Source organism: Oncorhynchus keta, chromosome 21 (assembly GCF_023373465.1).
Source record: "Oncorhynchus keta strain PuntledgeMale-10-30-2019 chromosome 21, Oket_V2, whole genome shotgun sequence".
NCBI lineage: Eukaryota > Metazoa > Chordata > Actinopteri > Salmoniformes > Salmonidae > Oncorhynchus > Oncorhynchus keta.
The window spans coordinates 18,600,724-18,623,186 of NC_068441.1; the positions used below are offsets into that span (position 1 = coordinate 18,600,724).

General features: G+C 43.6%; 1 protein-coding gene across 1 annotated transcript in view; it reads right to left on the reverse strand.

Annotated features, from left to right (window-relative positions):
* Positions 1 to 22,463, reverse strand: part of LOC118399861 (rho guanine nucleotide exchange factor 10-like protein) — a 175,388-nt gene that overhangs the window by 125,762 nt on the left and 27,163 nt on the right. Inside the window, 3 exon segments of the mRNA XM_052474559.1 lie at positions 17,172 to 17,287; positions 21,295 to 21,461; positions 22,232 to 22,377. Coding sequence (XP_052330519.1) covers positions 17,172 to 17,287; positions 21,295 to 21,461; positions 22,232 to 22,377 — 429 coding nt within the window.

Consider the following 22,463-nt stretch of genomic DNA (forward strand, 5'->3'; position numbering starts at 1 on the left):
CTCTCCTTCTTTCTTTCTCTCTCTCGGAGGACCTGAGCCCTAGGACCATGCCCCAGGACTACCTGACATGATGGCTCCTTGCTGTCCCCAGTCCACCTGGCCATATCTGCTGCTCCAGTTTCAACTGACCTGAGCCCTAGGACCATGCCCCAGGACTACCTGACATGATGACTCCTTGCTGTCCCCAGTCCACCTGGCCATGCTGCTGCTCCAGTTTCAACTGTTCTGCCTTACTATTATTTGACCATGCTGGTCATTTATGAACATTTGAACATCTTGGCCATGTTCTGTTATAATCTCCACCCGGCACAGCCAGAAGAGGACTGGCCACCCCACATATGCTCTCTCTAATTCTCTCTTTGTTTCTCTCTCGGAGGACCTGAGCCCAAGGACCGTGCCCCAGGACGACCTGACATGATGACTCCTTGCTGTCCCCAGTCCACTTGACTGTGCTGCTGCTCCAGTTTCAACTGTTCTGCCTTGTTATTATTCGACCATGCTGGTCATTTATGAACATTTGAACATCTTGGCCATGTTCTGTTATAATCTCCACCCGGCACAGCCAGAAGAGGACTGGCCACCCCACATAGCCTGGTTCCTCTCTAGGTTTCTTCCTAGGTCTTGGCCTTTCTAGGGAGTTTTTCCTAGCCACCGTGCTTCTACACCTGCATTGCTTGCTGTTTTGGGTTTTAGGCTGGGTTTCTGTACAGCACTTTGAGATATCAGCTGATGTACGAAGGGCTATATAAATAAAATTTGATTGATTGATTGAGTGGGCTGGTGTTATATTGCAAGCAGTGGGGTGGGCCGGTGTTACATTGTAAGTAGTGGGGTGGTGTTATATAGTAAGTAGTGGGGTGGTGTTATATAGTAAATAGTGGGGTGGTGTTATATAGTAAGTAGTTGGGTGGGGTGGGCTGGTGTTATATAGTAAGTAGTGGGATGGTGTTACATAGTAAGTAGTGGGGTGGGCTGGTGTTATATAGTAAGTAGTGGGGTGGTGTTACATAGTAAGTAGTGGGGTGGGCTGGTGTTATATAGTAAGTAGTGGGGTGGTGTTATATAGTAAGTAGTGGGCTGGTGTTATATAGTAAGTATTGGGCTGGTGTTATATAGTAAGTAGTGGGGTGGAGTGGTGTTATATAGTAAGTAGTGGGGTGGTGTTATATAGTAAGTAGTGGGGTGGTGTTATATAGTAAGTAGTGGGGTGGGCTGGTGTTATGTTATATAGTAAGTAGTGGGCTGGTGTTGGTGTTATATAGTAAGTAGTGGTGTGGGGTGGTGTTATGTAGTAAGTAGTGTTATGGGGTTATAGTAAGTAGTGGGTGGAGTGGTGTTATATAGTAAGTAGTGGGCTGGTGTTATATAGTAAGTAGTGGTGGGCTGGTGTTATATAGTAAGTAGTGGGCTGGAGTGGTGTTATATAGTAAGTAGTGGGCTGGTGTTATATAGTAAGTAGTGGGGTGGTGTTATATAGTAAGTAGTATTGGTGTTATATAGTAAGTAGTGGGGTGGTAAGTAGGTGTTATATAGTAAGTGAGTGGGGTGGTGTTATATAGTAAGTAGTGGGTGGTGTTATATAGTAAGTAGTGGGCTGGTGTTATATAGTAAGTAGTGGGGTGGTGTTATATAGTAAGTAGTGGGCTGGTGTTATATAGTAAGTAGTGGGCTGGAGTGGTGTTATATAGTAAGTAGTGGGCTGGTGTTATATAGTAAGTAGTGGGGTGGTGTCATATAGTAAGTAGTGGGCTGGAGTGGTGTTATATAGTAAGTAGTGGGGTGGTGTTATATAGTAAATAGTGGGGTGGTGTTATATAGTAAGTAGTTGGGTGGGGTGGGCTGGTGTTATATAGTAAGTAGTGGGGTGGTGTTACATAGTAAGTAGTGGGGTGGGCTGGTGTTATATAGTAAGTACTGGGGTGGTGTTAAATTATGAGTAGTGGGGTGGAGTGGTGTCATATAGTAAGTAGTGGGGTGGGCTGGTGTTATATAGTAAGTCGTGGTGTGGGGTGGTGTTATATAGTAAGTAGTGGGGTGGTGTTATATAGTAAATAGTGGGGTGGTGTTATATAGTAAGTTGGGTGGGGTGGGCTGGTGTTATATAGTAAGTAGTGGGGTGGTGTTATATAGTAAGTAGTGGGGTGGGCTGGTGTTATATAGTAAGTACTGGGGTGGTGTTAAATTATGAGTAGTGGGGTGGAGTGGTGTCATATAGTAAGTAGTGGGGTGGGCTGGTGTTATATAGTAAGTACTGGGGTGGTGTTATATAGTAAATAGTGGGGTGGTGTTATATAGTAAATAGTGGGGTGGTGTTATATAGTAAGTAGGGGTGGGTGGTGTCATATAGTAAGTAGTGGGGTGGGCTGGTGTTATATAGTAAGTCTGTGTTATATAGTGTAGTGGGGTGGTGTTATATAGTAAGTACTGGGGTGGTGTTATATAGTAAATAGTGGGGTGGTGTTATATTATGAGTAGTGGGGTGGAGTGGTGTCATATAGTAAGTAGTGGGGTGGGCTGGTGTTATATAGTAAGTACTGGGGTGGTGTTATATAGTAAATAGTGGGGTGGTGTTAAATTATGAGTAGTGGGGTGGAGTGGTGTCATATAGTAAGTAGTGGGGTGGGCTGGTGTTATATAGTAAGTCGTGGTGTGGGGTGGTGTTATGTAGTAAGTAGTGGTGTGGGGTTATATTGTAAGTAGTGGGTGGAGTGGTGTTATATAGTAAGTAGTGGGCTGGTGTTATATAGTAAGTAGTAGGGTGGTGTTATATAGTAAGTAGTGGGGTGGTGTTATATTGTAAGTGTTGGGCTGGTGTGATATAGTAAGTATTGGGGTAGTGTTAAATTGTAAGTAGTGGGGTGGAGTGGTGTCATATAGTAAGTATTGGGCTGGTGTTATATAGTAAGTAGTGGGGTGGTGTTATATAGTAAGTGATGGGCTGGTGTTATATAGTATGTGGTGGTGTTATATAGTAAGTGTGGGCTGGTGTTATATAGTAAGTAGTTGGGGTGGTGTTATATAGTAAGTATTGGGGTGGTGTTATATAGTAAGTGATGGGCTGGTGTTATATAGTAAGTAGTGGGAGTGGAGTGGTGTCATATAGTAAGTAGTGGGCTGGTGTTATATAGTAAGTAGTGGGATGGAGTGGTGTCATATAGTAAGTATTGGGCTGGTGTTATATAGTAAGTAGTGGGATGGAGTGGTGTCATATAGTAAGTATTGGGCTGGTGTTATATAGTAAGTAGTGGGATGGGGTGGTGTTATATAGTAAGTAGTGGGCTGGTGTTATATAGTAAGTATTGGGCTGGTGTTATATAGTAAGTGATGGGCTGGTGTTATATAGTAAGTAGTGGGGTGGTGTTATATAGTAAGTAGTGGGGTGGTGTTATATAGTAAGTAGTGGGCTGGTGTTATATAGTAAGTAGTGGGGTGGTGTTATATAGTAAGTAGTGGGATGGAGTGGTGTCATATAGTAAGTGATGGGCTGGTGTTATATAGTAAGTAGTGGGGTGGTGTTATATAGTAAGTAGTGGGGTGGTGTTATATAGTAAGTAGTGGGATGGAGTGGTGTCATATAGTAAGTGATGGGCTGGTGTTATATAGTAAGTAGTGGGGTGGTGTTATATAGTAAGTAGTGGGGTGGTGTTATATAGTAAGTAGTGGGGTGGTGTTATATAGTAAGTAGTGGGGTGGTGTTATATAGTAAGTAGTGGGGTGGTGTTATATAGTAAGTGATGGGCTGGTGTTATATAGTAAGTAGTGGGGTGGTGTTATATAGTAAGTAGTGGGGTGGTGTTATATAGTAAGTAGTGGGGTGGTGTTATATAGTAAGTAGTGGGGTGGTGTTATATAGTAAGTAGTGGGGTGGTGTTATATAGTAAGTAGTGGGGTGGTGTTATATAGTAAGTAGTGGGGTGGTGTTATATAGTAAGTAGTGGGATGGAGTGGTGTCATATAGTAAGTGATGGGCTGGTGTTATATAGTAAGTAGTGGTGTGTTATATAGTAAGTATTGGGCTGGTGTTATATAGTAAGTAGTGGGGTGGTGTTATATAGTAAGTAGTGGGGTGGTGTTATATAGTAAGTAGTGGGGTGGTGTTATATAGTAAATAGTGGGGTGGTGTTATATAGTAAGTGATGGGCTGGTGTTATATAGTAAGTAGTGGGGTGGTGTTATATAGTAAGTAGTGGGGTGGTGTTATATAGTAAGTAGTGGGGTGGTGTTATATAGTAAGTAGTGGGGTGGTGTTATATAGTAAGTAGTGGGGTGGTGTTATATAGTAAGTAGTGGGGTGGTGTTATATAGTAAGTAGTGGGGTGGTGTTATATAGTAAGTAGTGGGGTGGTGTTATATAGTAAGTAGTGGGGTGGTGTTATATAGTAAGTAGTGGGGTGGTGTTATATAGTAAGTAGTGGGGTGGTGTTATATAGTAAGTAGTGGGGTGGTGTTATATAGTAAGTGGTGGGCTGGTGTTATATAGTAAGTAGTGGGCTGGTGTTATATAGTAAGTAGTGGGCTGGTGTTATATAGTAAGTATTGGGCTGGTGTTATATAGTAAGTAGTGGGGTGGAGTGGTGTCATATAGTAAGTAGTGGGCTGGTGTTATATAGTAAGTAGTGGGGTGGTGTTATATAGTAAGTATTGGGCTGGTGTCATATAGTAAGTAGTGGGCTGGTGTTATATAGTAAGTAGTGTAATATAGTAAGTATTGGGCTGGTGTTATATAGTAAGTAGTGGGCTGGTGTTATATAGTAAGTAGTGGGGTGGAGTGGTGTCATATAGTAAGTGATGGGCTGGTGTTATATAGTAAGTGTGGGCTGGTGTTATATAGTAAGTAGTGGGCTGGTGTCATATAGTAAGTAGTGGGCTGGTGTTATATAGTAAGTAGTGGGCTGGTGTTATATAGTAAGTAGTTGGGCTGGTGTTATATAGTAAGTATTGGGCTGGTGTTATATAGTAAGTGATGGGCTGGTGTTATATAGTAAGTAGTGGGCTGGTGTTATATAGTAAGTAGTGGGATGGGCTGGTGTTATATAGTAAGTATTGGGCTGGTGTTATATAGTAAGTAGTGGGGTGGAGTGGTGTTATATAGTAAGTAGTGGGCTGGTGTTATATAGTAAGTAGTGGGCTGGTGTTATATAGTAAGTGATGGGCTGGTGTTATATAGTAAGTAGTGGGGTGGAGTGGTGTCATATAGTAAGTAGTGGGCTGGTGTTATATAGTAAGTATTGGGGTGGTGTTATATAGTAAGTATTGGGGTGGTGTTATATAGTAAGTATTGGGCTGGTGTTATATAGTAAGTAGTGGGGTGGTGTTATATAGTAAGTATTGGGCTGGTGTTATATAGTAAGTAGTGGGATGGAGTGGTGTCATATAGTAAGTATTGGGCTGGTGTTATATAGTAAAGTGGGATGGAGTGGTGTTATATAGTAAGTAGTGGGCTGGTGTTATATAGTAAGTAGATGGGCTGGTGTTATATAGTAAGTGATGGGCTGGTGTTATATAGTAAGTAGTGGGCTGGTGTTATATAGTAAGTATTGGGGTGGGTGGTGTTATATAGTAAGTAGATGGGCTGGTGTTATATAGTAAGTAGTGGGCTGGTGTTATATAGTAAGTAGTGGGCTGGTGTTATATAGTAAGTGATGGGCTGGTGTTATATAGTAAGTAGTGGGCTGGTGTTATATAGTAAGTAGTGGGCTGGTGTTATATAGTAAGTATTGGGCTGGTGTTATATAGTAAGTAGTGGGCTGGTGTTATATAGTAAGTAGTGGGCTGGTGTTATATAGTAAGTATGGGGTGGTTATATAGTAAGTAGTGGGCTGGTGTTATATAGTAAGTAGTGGGGTGGTGTTTTATAGTAAGTAGTGGGCTGGAGTGGTGTTATATAGTAAGTATTGGGCTGGTGTTATATAGTAAGTAGTGGGCTGGTGTTATATAGTAAGTAGTGGGCTGGTGTTATATAGTAAGTATTGGGCTGGTGTTATATAGTAAGTAGTGGGCTGGTGTTATATAGTAAGTAGTGGGCTGGTGTTATATAGTAAGTGATGGGCTGGTGTTATATAGTAAGTAGTGGGGTGGAGTGGTGTCATATAGTAAGTAGTGGGCTGGTGTTATATAGTAAGTATTGGGGTGGTGTTATATAGTAAGTAGTGGGATGGAGTGGTGTCATATAGTAAGTGATGGGCTGGTGTTATATAGTAAGTAGTGGGCTGGTGTTATATAGTAAGTAGTGGGGTGGTGTTATATAGTAAGTAGTGGGCTGGTGTTATATAGTAAGTAGTGGGATGGAGTGGTGTCATATAGTAAGTATTGGGCTGGTGTTATATAGTAAGTAGTGGGGTGGAGTGGTGTTATATAGTAAGTAGTGGGCTGGTGTTATATAGTAAGTGATGGGCTGGTGTTATATAGTAAGTAGTGGGGTGGAGTGGTGTCATATAGTAAGTAGTGGGCTGGTGTTATATAGTAAGTAGTGGGGTGGTGTTATATAGTAAGTAGTGGGCTGGTGTTATATAGTAAGTAGTGGGCTGGTGTTATATAGTAAGTAGGGCTGGTGTTATATAGTAAGTAGTGGGCTGGTGTTATATAGTAAGTAGTGGGCTGGTGTTATATGGTAAGTTATATAGTAAGTAGTGGGGGATGGAGTGTTATATAGTAAGTAGTGGGGTGGGCTGGTGTTATATAGTAAGTAGTGGGGTGGTGTTATATAGTAAGTGATGGGCTGGTGTTATATAGTAAGTAGTGGGGTGGTGTTATATAGTAAGTAGTGGGGGCTGGTGTTATATAGTAAGTAGTGGGGTGGTGTTATATAGTAAGTAGTGGGGTGGAGTGGTGTTATATAGTAAGTAGTGGGCTGGTGTTATATAGTAAGTAGTGGGCTGGTGTTATATAGTAAGTAGTGGGCTGGTGTTATATAGTAAGTAGTGGGGTGGTGTTATATAGTAAGTAGTGGGCTGGTGTTATATAGTAAGTAGTGGGGTGGAGTGGTGTTATATAGTAAGTAGTGGGCTGGTGTTATATAGTAAGTATTGGGCTGGTGTTATATAGTAAGTAGTGGGCTGGTGTTATATAGTAAGTAGTGGGCTGGTGTTATATAGTAAGTAGTGGGGTGGTGTTATATAGTAAGTAGTGGGCTGGTGTTATATAGTAAGTAGTGGGGTGGGGTGGTGTCATATAGTAAGTAGTGGGCTGGTGTTATATAGTAAGTAGTGGGATGGAGTGGTGTCATATAGTAAGTGATGGGCTGGTGTTATATAGTAAGTAGTGGGGTGGTGTTATATAGTAAGTAGTGGGGTGGTGTTATATAGTAAATAGTGGGGTAGTGTTATATAGTAAGTAGTGGGATGGAGTGGTGTCATATAGTAAGTATTGGGCTGGTGTTATATAGTAAGTAGTGGGCTGGTGTTATATAGTAAGTATTGGGGTGGAGTGGTGTCATATAGTAAGTAGTGGGCTGGTGTTATATAGTAAGTAGTGGGGTGGTGTTATATAGTAAGTAGTGGGGTGGTGTTATATAGTAAGTAGTGGGGTGGAGTGGTGTCATATAGTAAGTAGTGGGCTGGTGTTATATAGTAAGTAGTGGGCTGGTGTTATATAGTAAGTAGTGGGCTGGTGTTATATAGTAAGTAGTGGGGTGGTGTTATATAGTAAGTAGTGGGCTGGTGTTATATAGTAAGTAGTGGGGTGGAGTGGTGTCATATAGTAAGTAGTGGGCTGGTGTTATATAGTAAGTATTGGGGTGGTGTTATATAGTAAGTAGTGGGGTGGTGTTATATAGTAAGTAGTGGGCTGGTGTTATATAGTAAGTAGTGGGGTGGTGTTATATAGTAAGTAGTGGGGTGGTGTTATATAGTAAGTAGTGGGGTGGTGTGTATATAGTAAGTAGTGGGCTGGTGTTATATAGTAAGTAGTGGGCTGGTGTTATATAGTAAGTAGTGGGCTGGTGTTATATAGTAAGTAGTGGGGTGGTGTTATATAGTAAGTAGTGGGCTGGAGTGGTGTTATATAGTAAGTAGTGGGGTGGTGTTATATAGTAAGTAGTGGGGTGGTGTTATATAGTAAGTAGTGGGCTGGTGTTATATAGTAAGTAGTGGGCTGGTGTTATATAGTAAGTAGTGGGCTGGTGTTATATAGTAAGTGTGGGCTGGTGTTATATAGTAAGTAGTGGGGCTGGTGTTATATAGTAAGTAGTGGGCTGGTGTTATATAGTAAGTAGTGGGGTGGTGTTATATAGTAAGTAGTGGGCTGGTGTTATATAGTAAGTAGTGGGGTGGTGTTATATAGTAAGTAGTGGGCTGGTGTTATATAGTAAGTAGTGGGGTGGTGTTATATAGTAAGTAGTGGGCTGGTGTTATATAGTAAGTAGTGGGCTGGTGTTATATAGTAAGTAGTGGGGTGGTGTTATATAGTATAGTGGGCTGGTGTTATATAGTAAGTAGTGGGCTGGTGTTATATAGTAAGTATTGGGCTGGTGTTATATAGTAAGTGGGTGGGGTGGTGTTATATAGTAAGTAGTGGGCTGGTGTTATATAGTAAGTATTGGGCTATATAGTAAGTAGTGGGGTGGTGTTATATAGTAAGTAGTGGGCTGGTGTTATATAGTAAGTATTGGTGGTGTTATATAGTAAGTATTGGTCTGGTGTTATATAGTAAGTAGTGGGGTGGTGTTATATAGTAAGTAGTGGGCTGGTGTTATATAGTAAGTATTGGGCTGGTGTTATATAGTAAGTAGTGGGGTGGGGTGGTGTTCTATAGTAAATAGTGGAGTGTTGTTGTGTTATTCAGTAAGTAGTGGGGTGATGGTATATAGTAAGTAGTGGCGTGGTGTTACATAGTTAGTGGTGGGATTTGCTTGTGTAATATAGTAAGTTGTGGGGTGGTGTTATATAGTAAGTAGTGGGCTGGTGTTATATATTAAGTAGTGGGGCGGGGTGATGTTATATAGTAAGTAGTGGGCTGGTGTTATATAGTAAGTAGTGGGGTTGAGTGGTGTTATATAGTAAGAAGTGGGGTGGGCTGGTGTTATATAGTAAGTAGTGGGGTTGAGTGGTGTTATATAGTAAGAAGTGGGGTGGGCTGGTGTTATATAGTAAGTAGTAGGGTGGGCTGGTGTTATATAGTAAGTAGTGGGGTGGGGTGGTGTTATGTAGTAAGTAGTGGTGTGGGGTTATATAGTAAGTAGTGGGGTGGGCTGGTGTTATATAGTAAGTAGTGGGGTGGGGTGGTGTTATGTAGTAAGTAGTGGTGTGGGGTTATATAGTAAGTAGTGGGGTGGTGGGGTTATATAGTAAGTAGTGGGGTGGGCTGGTGTTATATAGTAAGTAGTGGTGTGGGGTGATGTTATGTAGTAAGTAGTGGTGTGGGGTTATATTGTAAGTAGTGGGTGGGCTGGTGTTATATAGTAAGTAGTGGGGTGGTGTTATATAGTAAATAGTGGGGTGGAGTGGGGTGGTGTTCTATAGTAAGTAGTTGGCTGGGGTGGTGTTTTATAGTAAGTAGTGGGGTGGTGTTATATAGTAAGTAGTGGGGTGGGGTGGGGTGGTGTTCTATAGTAAGTAGTTGGCTGGGGTGGTGTTATACAGTAAGTAGTGGGGTGATGTTATATAGTAAGTAGTGGGGTGGTGTTACATAGTTAGTAGTGGGGTGGGCTTGTGTTAAATATTAAGTATTGGGTCGGGGTGGTGTATATAGTAAGAATTGGGGTGGGCTAGTGTTACATAGTAAGTAGTGGGGTTGAGTGGTGTTATATAGTAAGTAGTGGGGTGGGCTGGTGTTATATAGTAAGTAGCGGGCTGGTGTTATATAGTAATTAGTGGAGTGGGCTGGTGTTATTTTGTAAGCAGTGGGGTGGGCTGGTGTTACATAGTAAGTAGTGGGGTTGGATGGTGTTACATAGTAAGTAGTGGGGAGGGCTGGTGTTATATAGTAAGTAGTGGGGTGGTGTTATATAGTAAGTAGTGGGCTGGTGTTATACAGTAAGTAGTGGGCTGGTGTTATATAGTAAGTGATGGGCTGGTGTTATATAGTAAGTAGTGGGCTGGTGTTATATAGTAAGTAGTGGGCTGGTGTTATATAGTAAGTAGTGGGCTGGTGTTATATAGTAAGTGATGGGCTGGTGTTATATAGTAAGTAGTGGGCTGGTGTTATATAGTAAGTAGTGGGCTGGTGTTATATAGTAAGTAGTGGGGTGGTGTTATATAGTAAGTAGTGGGCTGGTGTTATATAGTAAGTAGTGGGGTGGAGTGGTGTTATATAGTAAGTAGTGGGGTGGTGTTATATAGTAAGTAGTGGGCTGGTGTTATATAGTAAGTAGTGGGGTGGTGTTATATAGTAAGTAGTGGGCTGGTGTTATATAGTAAGTAGTGGGCTGGTGTTATATAGTAAGTAGTGGGCTGGTGTTATATAGTAAGTAGTGGGCTGGTGTTATATAGTAAGTAGTGGGCTGGTGTTATATAGTAAGTAGTGGGCTGGTGTTATATAGTAAGTAGTGGGCTGGTGTTATATAGTAAGTAGTGGGCTGGTGTTATATAGTAAGTAGTGGGGTGGTGTTATATAGTAAGTAGTGGGCTGGTGTTATATAGTAAGTAGTGGGCTGGTGTTATATAGTAAGTAGTGGGCTGGTGTTATATAGTAAGTAGTGGGCTGGTGTTATATAGTAAGTGATGGGCTGGTGTTATATAGTAAGTAGTGGGCTGGTGTTATATAGTAAGTAGTGGGCTGGTGTTATATAGTAAGTAGTGGGGTGGTGTTATATAGTAAGTAGTGGGCTGGTGTTATATAGTAAGTATTGGGCTGGTGTTATATAGTAAGTAGTGGGGTGGGGTGGTGTTATATAGTAAGTAGTGGGCTGGTGTTATATAGTAAGTAGTGGGGTGGTGTTATATAGTAAGTAGTGGGCTGGTGTTATATAGTAAGTAGTGGGGTGGGGTGGTGTTCTATAGTAAGTAGTGGAGTGTTGTTGTGTTATTCAGTAAGTAGTGGGGTGATGGTATATAGTAAGTAGTGGGGTGGGCTGGTGTTATATAGTAAGTAGTGGGGTGGTGTTATATAGTAAGTAGTGGGGTGGGCTGGTGTTATATAGTAAGTAGTGGGGTGGGGTGGTGTTATGTAGTAAGTAGTGGTGTGGGGTTATATAGTAAGTAGTGGGGTTGAGTGGGGTTATATAGTAAGTAGTGGGGTGGGCTGGTGTTATATAGTAAGTAGTGGGGTGGGGTGGTGTTATGTAGTAAGTAGTGGTGTGGGGTTATATAGTAAGTAGTGGGGTGGGGTGGTGTTATATAGTAAGTAGTGGGGTGGGGTGGTGTTATATAGTAAGTAGTGGTGTGGGGTTATATAGTAAGTAGTGGGCTGGTGTTATATAGTAAGTAGTGGGGTGGGGTGGTGTTATGTAGTAAGTAGTGGTGTGGGGTTATATAGTAAGTAGTGGGGTTGAGTGGGGTTATATAGTAAGTAGTGGGGTGGGCTGGTGTTATATAGTAAGTAGTGGTGTGGGGTGATGTTATGTAGTAAGTAGTGGGCTGGTGTTATATAGTAAGTAGTGGGGTGGGGTGGTGTTCTATAGTAAGTAGTGGAGTGTTGTTGTGTTATTCAGTAAGTAGTGGGGTGATGGTATATAGTAAGTAGTGGCATGGTGTTACATAGTTAGTGGTGGGATTGGCTTGTGTAATATAGTAAGTTGTGGGGTGGTGTTATATAGTAAGTAGTGGGCTGGTGTTATATAGTAAGTAGTGGGGCGGGGTGATGTTATATAGTAAGTAGTGGGCTGGTGTTACATAGTAAGTAGTGGAGTTGAGTGGTGTTATATAGTAAGAAGTGGGGTGGGCTGGTGTTATATAGTAAGTAGTGGGCTGGGGTGGTGTTATATAGTAAGTAGTGGGGTGGGGTGGTGTTATGTAGTAAGTAGTGGTGTGGGGTTATATAGTAAGTAGTGGGGTGGGCTGGTGTTATATAGTAAGTAGTGGGGTGGGGTGGTGTTATGTAGTAAGTAGTGGTGTGGGGTTATATAGTAAGTAGTGGGGTTGAGTGGGGTTATATAGTAAGTAGTGGGGTGGGCTGGTGTTATATAGTAAGTAGTGGTGTGGGGTGATGTTATGTAGTAAGTAGTGGTGTGGGGTTATATTGTAAGTAGTGGGTGGAGTGGTGTTATATAGTAAGTAGTGGGATGGTGTTATATAGTAAATAGTGGGGTAGTGTTAAATTGTAAGTAGTGGGGTGGAGTGGTGTCATATAGTAAGTAGTGGGCTGGTGTTATATAGTAAGTAGTGGGGTGGTGTTATATAGTAAATAGTGGGGTGGAGTGGGGTGGTGTTCTATAGTAAGTAGTTGGCTGGGGTGGTGTTTTATAGTAAGTAGTGGGGTGGTGTTATATAGTAAGTAGTGGGGTGGGGTGGGGTGGTGTTCTATAGTAAGTAGTTGGCTGGGGTGGTGTTATACAGTAAGTAGTGGGGTGATGTTATATAGTAAGTAGTGGGGTGGTGTTACATAGTTAGTAGTGGGGTGGGCTTGTGTTATATATTAAGTATTGGGTCGGGGTGGTGTATATAGTCAGAATTGGGGTGGGCTAGTGTTACATAGTAAGTAGCGGGCTGGTGTTATATAGTAATTAGTGGAGTGGGCTGGTGTTATATTGTAAGCAGTGGGGTGGGCTGGTGTTACATAGTAAGTAGTGGGGTTGGATGGTGTTACATAGTAAGTAGTGGGGAGGGCTGGTGTTATATAGTAAGTAGTGGGGTGGTGTTATATAGTAAATAGTGGGGTGGTGTTATATAGTAAGTAGTGGGTTGGGGTGGGCTGGTGTTATATAGTAAGTAGTGGGGTGGGCTGGTGTTATATAGTAAGTAGTGGGGTGGGCTGGTGTTATATAGTAAGTAGCGGGGTGGGGTGGTGTTATGTAGTAAGTAGTGGTGTGGGGTTATATAGTAAGTAGTGGGGTGGGCTGGTGTTATATAGTAAGTTGTGGGTTGGGGTGGTGTTATGTAGTAAGTAGTGGTGTGGGGTTATATTGTAAGTAGTGTGGTGGGCTGGTGTTATATAGTAAGTGATGGGCTGGTGTTATATAGTAAGTATTGGGGTGGTGTGGTGTTATATAGTAAGTATTGGGGTGGTGTTATATAGTAAGTAGTGGGGTGGGCTGGTGTTATATAGTAAGTATTGGGGTGGTGTTATATAGTAAATAGTGGGGTGGAGTGGTGTTATATAGTAAGTATTGGGGTGGTGTTATATAGTAAGTAGTGGGGTGGAGTGGTGTTATATAGTAAGTATTGGGGTGGTGTGGTGTTATATAGTAAGTAGTGGGGTGGGCTGGTGTTATATAGTAAGTATTGGGGTGGTGTTATATAGTAAGTATTGGGGTGGTGTTATATAGTAAGTATTGGGGTGGTGTTATATAGTAAGTATTGGGGTGGTGTTATATAGTAAATAGTGGGGTGGTGCTATATAGTAAGTAGTGGGCTGGTGTTATATAGTAAATAGTGGGGTGGTGTTATATAGTAAGTAGTGGGCTGGTGTTATATAGTATGTAGTGGGGTGGTGTTATATAGTAAATAGTGGGGTGGAGTGGTGTCATATAGTAAGTAGTGGGCTGGTGTTATATAGTAAGTAGTGGGCTGGTGTTATATAGTAAGTATTGGGGTGGTGTTATATAGTAAGTATTGGGGTGGTGTTATATAGTAAGTATTGGGGTGGTGTTATATAGTAAGTATTGGGGTGGTGTTATATAGTAAATAGTGGGGTGGTGCTATATAGTAAGTAGTGGGCTGGTGTTATATAGTAAATAGTGGGCTGGTGTTATATAGTAAGTAGTGGGCTGGTGTTATATAGTATGTAGTGGGGTGGTGTTATATAGTAAGTAGTGGGGTGGAGTGGTGTTATATAGTAAGTGATGGGCTGGTGTTATATAGTAAGTAGTGGGGTGGTGTGGTGTTATATAGTAAGTATTGGGGTGGTGTTATATAGTAAGTAGTGGGGTGGTGTGGTGTTATATAGTAAGTATTGGGGTGGTGTTATATAGTAAATAGTGGGGTGGAGTTATATAGTAAGTAGTGGGCTGGTGTTATATAGTAAGTATTGGGGTGGTGTTATATAGTAAGTAGTGGGGTGGAGTGGTGTTATATAGTAAGTGATGGGCTGGTGTTATATAGTAAGTGTTGGTGTGGTGTGGTGTTATATAGTAAGTATTGGGGTGGTGTTATATAGTAAGTAAGAACAGGGCTCCGGGCAGCCGAGCGGAAATGGAGGAAAACTCGCCTCCCTGCGGACCTGGCATCCTTTCACTCCCTCCTCTCTACATTTTCCTCCTCTGTCTCTGCTGCTAAAGCCACTTTCTACCATTCTAAATTCCAAGCATCTGCCTCTAACCCTAGGAAGCTCTTTGCCACCTTCTCCTCCCTCCTGAATCCTCCTCCCCCCTCCTCCCTCTCTGCAGATGACTTCGTCAACCATTTTGAAAAAGAAGGTGACGACATCCGATCCTGTTAAGTCAAAGACACCGTGGTTCTGCTCACACTACCCTACCCTATGCTCTGACCTCTTTCTCCCCTCTCTCTCCAGATGAAATCTCGCGTCTTGTGACGGCCGGTTCTACAACCTGCCCGTTGACCCTATCCCCTCCTGGTCTTCTCCAGACCATTTCCGGAGACCTTCTCCCCTTACCTCACCTCGCTCATCAACTCATCCCTGACCGCTGGGTCCCTTCCGTCTTCAAGAGAGCGAGAGTTGCACCCCTTCTGAAAAAACCTACACTCGATCCTCCGATGTCAACAACTACAGACCAGTATCCCTTCTCTCTTTTTCTCTCCAAAACTCTTGAGCGTGCCGTCCTTGGCCAGCTCTACCGCTATCTCTCTCAGAATGACCTTCTTGATCCAAATCAGTCAGGTTTCAAGACTAGTCATTCAACTGAGACTGTTCTTCTCTGTATCACGGAGGCGCTCCGCACTGCTAAAGCTAACTCTCTCTCCTCTGCTCTCATCCTTCTAGACCTATGGGGTGGTGTTATACTGTGAACCATCAGATCCTCCTCTCCACCCTCTCCGAGTTGGGCATCTCCGGCGCGGCCCACGCTGGTGTTGCGTCCTACCTGACAGGTCGCTCCTACCAGGTGGCGTGGCGAGAATCTGTCTCCTCACCACGCGCTCTCACCACTGGTGTCCCCCAGGTCTGTTCTATATCGCTATACACCAAGTCACTTGGCTCTGTCATAACCTCACATGGTCTCTCCTATCATTGCTATGTAGACGACACACAATTAATCTTCTCCTTTCCCCCTTCTGATGACCAGGTGGCGAATCGCATCTCTGCATGTCTGGCAGACATATCAGTGTGGATGACGGATCACCACCTCAAGCTGAACCTCAGCAAGACGGAGCTCCTTTCCTCCCGGGAAGGACTGCCCGTTCCATGATCTCGCCATCACGGTTGACAACTCCATTGTGTCCTCCTCCCAGAGCGCTAAGAACCTTGGCGTGATCCTGGACAACACCCTGTTTCTCAACTAACATCAAGGCGGTGTCCCGTTCCTGTAGGTTCATGCTCTACAACATCCGCAGAGTACGACCCTGCCTCACACAGGAAGCGGCGCAGGTCCTAATCCAGGCACTTGTCATCTCCCGTCTTGATTACTGCAACTCGCTGTTGGCTGGGCTCCTGCCTGTGCCATTAAACCCCTACAACTCATCCAGAACGCCGCAGCCCGTCTGGTGTTCAACCTTCCCAAGTTCTCTCACGTCACCCCGCTCCTCTGCTCTCTCCACTGGCTTCCAGTTGAAGCTCGCATCCGCTACAAGACCATGGTGCTTGCCTACGGTAGTAGTGAGGGGAACGGCACCTCAGTACCTCCAGGCTCTGATCAGGCCCTACACCCAAACAAGGGCACTGCGTTCATCCACCTCTGGCCTGCTCGCCTCCCTACCACTGAGGAAGTACAGTTCCCGCTCAGCCCAGTCAAAACTGTTCGCTGCTCTGGCCCCCAATGGTGGAACAAACTCCCTCACGACGCCAGGACAGTAGTCAATCACCACCTTCCGGAGACACCTGAAACCCCACCTCTTCAAGGAATACCTAGGATAGGGTATAATCCTTCTCCCCCTAAAAAGATTTTGATGCACTATTGTAAAGTGGCTGTTCCACTGGATGTCACAAGGTGTATGCACCAATCTGTAACTCGCTCTGAATAAGAGCGTCTGCTAAATGACTTAAATGTCAAATGTAAATGTAAGTAGTGGGGTGGGCTGGTGTTATATAGTAAGTATTGGGGTGGTGTTATATAGTAAGTATTGGGGTGGTGTTATATAGTAAGTATTGGGGTGGTGTTATATAGTAAATAGTGGGGTGGTGCTATATAGTAAGTAGTGGGCTGGTGTTATATAGTAAATAGTGGGGTGGTGTTATATAGTAAGTAGTGGGATGGATTGGTGTTATATAGTAAGTAGTGGGGTGGTGTTATATAGTAAGTAGTGGGGTGGTAAGTGTGTATATAGTAAGTAGTGGGCTGGTGTTATATAGTAAGTATGGGGTGGTGTTATATAGTAAGTAGTGGGGTGGTGTTATATAGTAAGTAGTGGGATGGATTGGTGTTATATAGTAAGTAGTGGGATGGTGTTATATAGTAAGTGATGGGCTGGTGTTATATAGTAAGTAGTGGGGTGGGTGGTGTTATATAGTAAGTATTGGGGGATTGGTGTTATATAGTAAGTGATGGGCTGGTGTTATATAGTAAGTAGTGGGGTGGGCTGGTGTTATATAGTAAGTAGTGGGGTGGTGTTATATAGTAAATAGTGTTATATAGGGTGGTGTTATATAGTAAGTAGTGGGGTGGTGTTATATAGTAAGTAGTGGGGTGGAGTGTTATATAGTAAGTAGTGGGATATAGGATGGGCTGGTGTTATATAGTAAGTAGTGGGATGGATTGGTGTTATATAGTAAGTATTGGGGTGGTGTTATATAGTAAGTAGTGGGGTGGTGTTATATAGTAAGTACTGGGATGGATTGGTGTTATATAGTAAGTACTGGGATGGATTGGTGTTATATAGTAAGTAGTGGGGTGGTGTTATATAGTAAGTAGTGGGGTGGTGTTATATAGTAAGTACTGGGATGGTGTTATATAGTAAGTAGTGGGGTGGTGTTATATAGTAAGTAGTGGGGTGGTGTTACATAGTAAGTAGTGGGCTGGGGTGTACCTGGTATGTCCCCTGTAGTGTTCCCACCAGTAGTGTGACCTCCTCCACCACAGACAGGTCGTGCTGCAGGTCCTTGAGTTCCTGGTAAAGCCGTGGAGGACCCAGGATCACTTTCCCTGTCGTCAACACACAACACAGCCTGTCACACATCAACAGGTTACACACAACACAGCCTGTCACACTACAGTGCACACATCAACAGGTTACACACAACACAGCCTGTCACACTACAGTGCACACATCAACAGGTTACACCAGTTAACATGTCACACACATCAATGCTTGTCTCCTAAAGACATTATGAAACATCTCAAGGTCAAACAACAATCCCCAAATGGAACTGCATTTTGAGACTTTCCTGGACTACAATACCTAGTGGAAGTGATAAAGAAAACTTGTTGAAACTCTGGTTCCACTAGAAAGGAGTTCAATGTGTGAAGGATCGATCAGCACCGTTATTTGTTGAACAGTCTGAATGAAGTCGGGAGTCTGAATGTATAACTAAAAAGCAGATAGAGAGAGGCCATTTGGAGCTATATGATGCCCTTTTCCCAAACAAAAGGAATGCAGGTGTCTCATTAGAAGTGAGATTCACCAATCGATTTTGAAGCACACTCTTTAAAGTCTACCTCTCTAACCTCAGGGAATCAATAGCTCTACCTCTCACTGCCAGCCTCCCTAATGCCCTGGTCCACATCTCTACACAAGGCTCCAGGAGCACAACACAATTCAATGTTGCAGCAAGATGTAGCTGTAGCGTTGTCCTGTGCTGTCATCACAACCACATAATCAAGTAGCAGTCCGGCTTGGCACAAGACAGGTAACTGAAGCATGGCCCTTTGTGGGAATCTAGTGGCTGTGTGAAGCCAGGGGGTGGCTGTGTGGATGTATCGACAAATAGTCAGAGAGTGGAGAGAGGCAGTTATTGTTCTCCTAAGAGAGCCTTTGTAACCTTTAAGCCTTTAGTGCAGAGGAGGCTGGGCTCATTGGAGGACGGGCTCATTGTAATGGATGGAATGGAATAAATGGAACGGTATCAAACGCAACTATATGGAAACTACGTTGAACTCCACTCCATTTATTCCATTCCAGCCATTACAATGAGCCCATCCTCCTGTAACTACTCCCACCAGCCTTCACTGATTTAATGGGATCTCTCACACAGACGGGCACAGACATCTGACATCTGTGAGACACGATCAATAACAGACACATCTGAATATAAAGAGGTGTGCCTGCCGTGAGTCTCTGTAAACAATGGCTTCCCTGTAGCTGTGGGGCTTTGGGATTCGCTGGCACACAGGTCCGCTGTGTCCCCGCCTGCCTAGAGTTGGCCCCAGCCCCAGAGGTGAATGTGCTGAGTTGTAATCCAGCGTAATCCCGTTGGTGTGGCGGGATTGGTTTTCACACTCAGACACGGTCATTCACACTGGCACGAAGCAGCAAGGCAGGGCTGAGCCCACAGGGGCCCCTGCCCTTCCTCCCAGAGGCAGCCGCTTCATGTAACAACAGCCAGCAGGAATCTTCATCCTCAGCATATAGTCCAGCTGGTGCTGCATCCAGCTCTGGGAACTAACCTGAGGGAATTTACAGCAGCCACTGCTTCCAAATCCCCAATATATCAAATCTGTATCAAAGCCATAGACTAATCCCCATCCAAACCTGGACACCAGCTCACTGCATGTAGATGAAGCATAGATTCAGTGTAGCATTGCAGTCTCGTGTCAGTATCAGTATAAAAAAAATAACTCTGTAATGGTGGCAGGGAGAAGGTAAGCCTGTGTGTGGGTACATGGGGATGGCACAAGACCAGACAGTTGGGATACAAAACAGTTGCCCACCTGTGTCTCTGCACAATGGAGGGACAGAGAGAGAGAGAGAGAGAGAGAGAGAGAGAGAGAGAGAGAGAGAGAGAGAGAGATCCATGTAGTTCCCAGAAGGCCAGCCTTCTCCATCAATAAGGAAGGCCATCAGGGCCTGCAGGAGATGAAAAATGAGCCCATTTCTCGCCAAGCTGTGGGATTTAGGCCGGACCCCCCACAGGGGACGGGGAACTATAAATAGATGTGGCAGTGGCAGGCTGGGGAACAATAGATGCACAGAGGAAGATGCACAGCAGATGCACAGAGGAAGATACCTGGAAAGGCATGATTTAGGGGATGGCTTGCATTGGGCCCATGCTAAATTCTAAAATGAACCATCCTGATAATCAAAAGTCAGGATAGAGAGATATAGAGAGAGATATAGAGAGAGAGATAGAGAGCGAAAGAGTTAGCAAAAAGCGAGCGAAAGAGAGAGAATCTGAAGTCAAATGTCTACTGATGATCTGGTACTTCTGTCCCCAACCAAGGAGGGCCTACAGCAGCACCTAGATCTTCTGCACGGATTCTGTCAGACCTGGGCCCTGACAGTAAATCTCAGTAAGACAAAAATAATGGTGTTCCAAAAAAGATCCAGTTGCCAGGACCACAAATAAAAATTCCATCTAGACACCGTTGCCCTAGAGCACACAAAAACCTATACATACCTCAGCCTAAACATCAGCACCACAGGTAACTTCCACAAAGCTGTGAACGATCTAAGAGACAATGCAAGAAGAGCCTTCTAAAGGAGCATAACATTTGACATACCAATTAAGATCTGAGTAGAAATACTTGAATCAGTTATAGAACACATTGCCCTTTATGGTTGTGAGGTCTGGCGTCTGCTCACCAACCAATAATTCACAAGATGGGACAAACACCAAATAATTCATGCAGAGCAGAATAAGCCCGATTCCCACTAATTATCAAAATCCAGAAAAGAGCTGTTAAATTCTACAACCACCTAAAAGGAAGCGATTCCCAAACCTTCCATAACAAAGCAATCACCTACAGAGAAATGACCCCGGAGAAGAGTCCTCCTAAGCAAGCTGGTCCTGGGGCTCTTTTCACAAACACAAACAGACCTCACAGAGCCCCAGGACAGCAACACAATTAGACCCTACCAATGTATGACCATATTAGAAACACACATTTCTCTCAGATTACACAGACCCACAAAGAATTAGAAAATCAAATCCAATTATGATAAACTCCCATATCTACTGGGTGAAATACCACAGTGTGCAATCACAGCAGCAAGATTTGTGATCTGTTGCTACAAGAAAAGGGCAACCACTGAAGAACAAACACTGCATTTTAAATACAACCAGTACTTATGTTTATTTATTTTACTTTTTTTACTTTAACTATTTGCACATCGTACTGTTCACTTTTTATTGTTTATTTCACTTTTATTTATCCATTTCACTTGCTTTGGCAATGTAAACATATGTTTCCCATGCCAATAAAGCCCCTTGAATTGAAATTGAATTGAGAAAGAGAGCGAGAGACAGAGAGAGAGAGAGAAGAGAGCGAGAGAAGGAGGTGATGGACCCTTTAATGTCAACTTAAATCATCCCACAGTGTTGCAGTAAACTTTTAAGACTTTAAGGCTTAATCTTCAGAGAATCTAAACCTAATCTTGGCATCCATGTTAAACTGTTGCTGTTCACTGAGCGTGACATGGTCAGACGCTGCTGTAAAAGGCGCCATTAATATTTAAAGGCCGTTCCATTACATCATGATAAGGCTTTGTATCTCCTTCCCATAGCACATTTATCAGGGATCTCTCCACCAATCTGTACGCACAACAGAGTTTTGTGAGGGGTGAAAAAAGACCTGTTTCACCATTAGATTCCTATCTAGTGCTGCTGCTTCTCTAATTGGAGTTTGAGAGGAAGGGAGTAATCTCTGCAGATTGATGACACCACTCCAGATATGTTTGTGGTCTATCAGAGAGTGAAATGAGACTGTGGAGGGTGCAGCTCTGTTTTCCCACTGTATCTCTCGCAGATAAAAACAGCCCAGGCAAATGGAACCAAGTGACCATCATCGCTATTCTTTTCACAAACACATCCTCAATCAGAGTGACAGCGCTGCGTCACCAGAATTCACTGGGATAGTTCACAGTAGCAAACAGATTAGAGGGCTGTGCTGAGTCAGACCATGCGGCTGAGACTAGGAGTCTGGCCAAATGATGAGATTAGCTGGACTACAGGGATAGAGAGGCGATGGATGGATGACTTAGTAGGTTTACCAACCTGGGGGACAGGCAATGCCAGGGTGCTTGGCACCGCCGTGTTGGAACAGGGTCTCCTGGGAGGCCTCCTGACCCACCTCCACTACCTGGACCTGCAGCAGGGGGGCACTCCACTTCACGGTGTACTTAGGACCAACAGGGACTAGGCTGCTGATATCAAGGGGCCCCCTGGTGGTTGAAAAGAGAAAAAAACAAGCAAACAAGTCAACGTTTCTCCCAGCATCCCTCTCTTCCTAACAGCAGCACTAATCCCAAACCACCAACAGGAGGAGAACTGAGGTATAGCTCCTTATATTGTCAAATAAAGAGCTGAGGAGCTGAATTAGAATCCGTCTGATCAGCTGTGTTCACGGCAGAAAGCGTGACCCCCGGCTATGAGCAGAATTAATTTCATATTCATATATTCCTGTAATCACGCATACAATCAACGTTGTGATCGCTTTGTCAAGATTCTAGAGGGCAGGCAAAGTCAACTTCGGGGGAATCAAATTGAACGAAACATGGGGTGATAACTACTTTGAAGGCTGAACAAGAGAGCTTTGAGGTATGAACGTCTCAAACAGGAGCTTTGTAAATGGAGGAAAATATTTGCTGTTTACCTTTAGCTCTGAGACGATGTGAACACTGGTGCTGTCATAGAGGATAAATTGTAGAGGGACCAAGAAATATTTTATGTCAGCGATCTAGGACTCCTGTTGCTCTAGTTAAGCTGCCTGCAGTTTGTTTAAAGCTGATAAAGCTCCTGTTCCTCCAGATAATGCTAGAGAACGCCTATTAGCTATTACTCTTTGCTATGCAGTTTGCCTAAATATATCCCTGTAAAGCTTTGTAGGCTGAGCCTTGTGGTGCTGATGCTGTGGAGCTGGGAAGGTGTTTGTGTATTCAGACTGTAGAGCTGTTTAGCAGAACTCACTCTACTCTACAGAGACACCACTTACTTGACGTTGATGTTGGCACAGATGAGGATATCGTTGAAGAGGAAGACTTTGCGCTCCTTAGACTTCAGGACCTGGCCTTGCTCCCCATACACCGTCTCAATCAGTGTCTTACAAAGCACCAGCGACCCCTGGTCTGAGTTCAGTTGCTAAAGGGGCAGAGCAATCAGGACACTGTCTCAAAAGGCACATCACAAATGGCAATTTCTCCAGGGTTTCAGTTCAATTGCTAAGG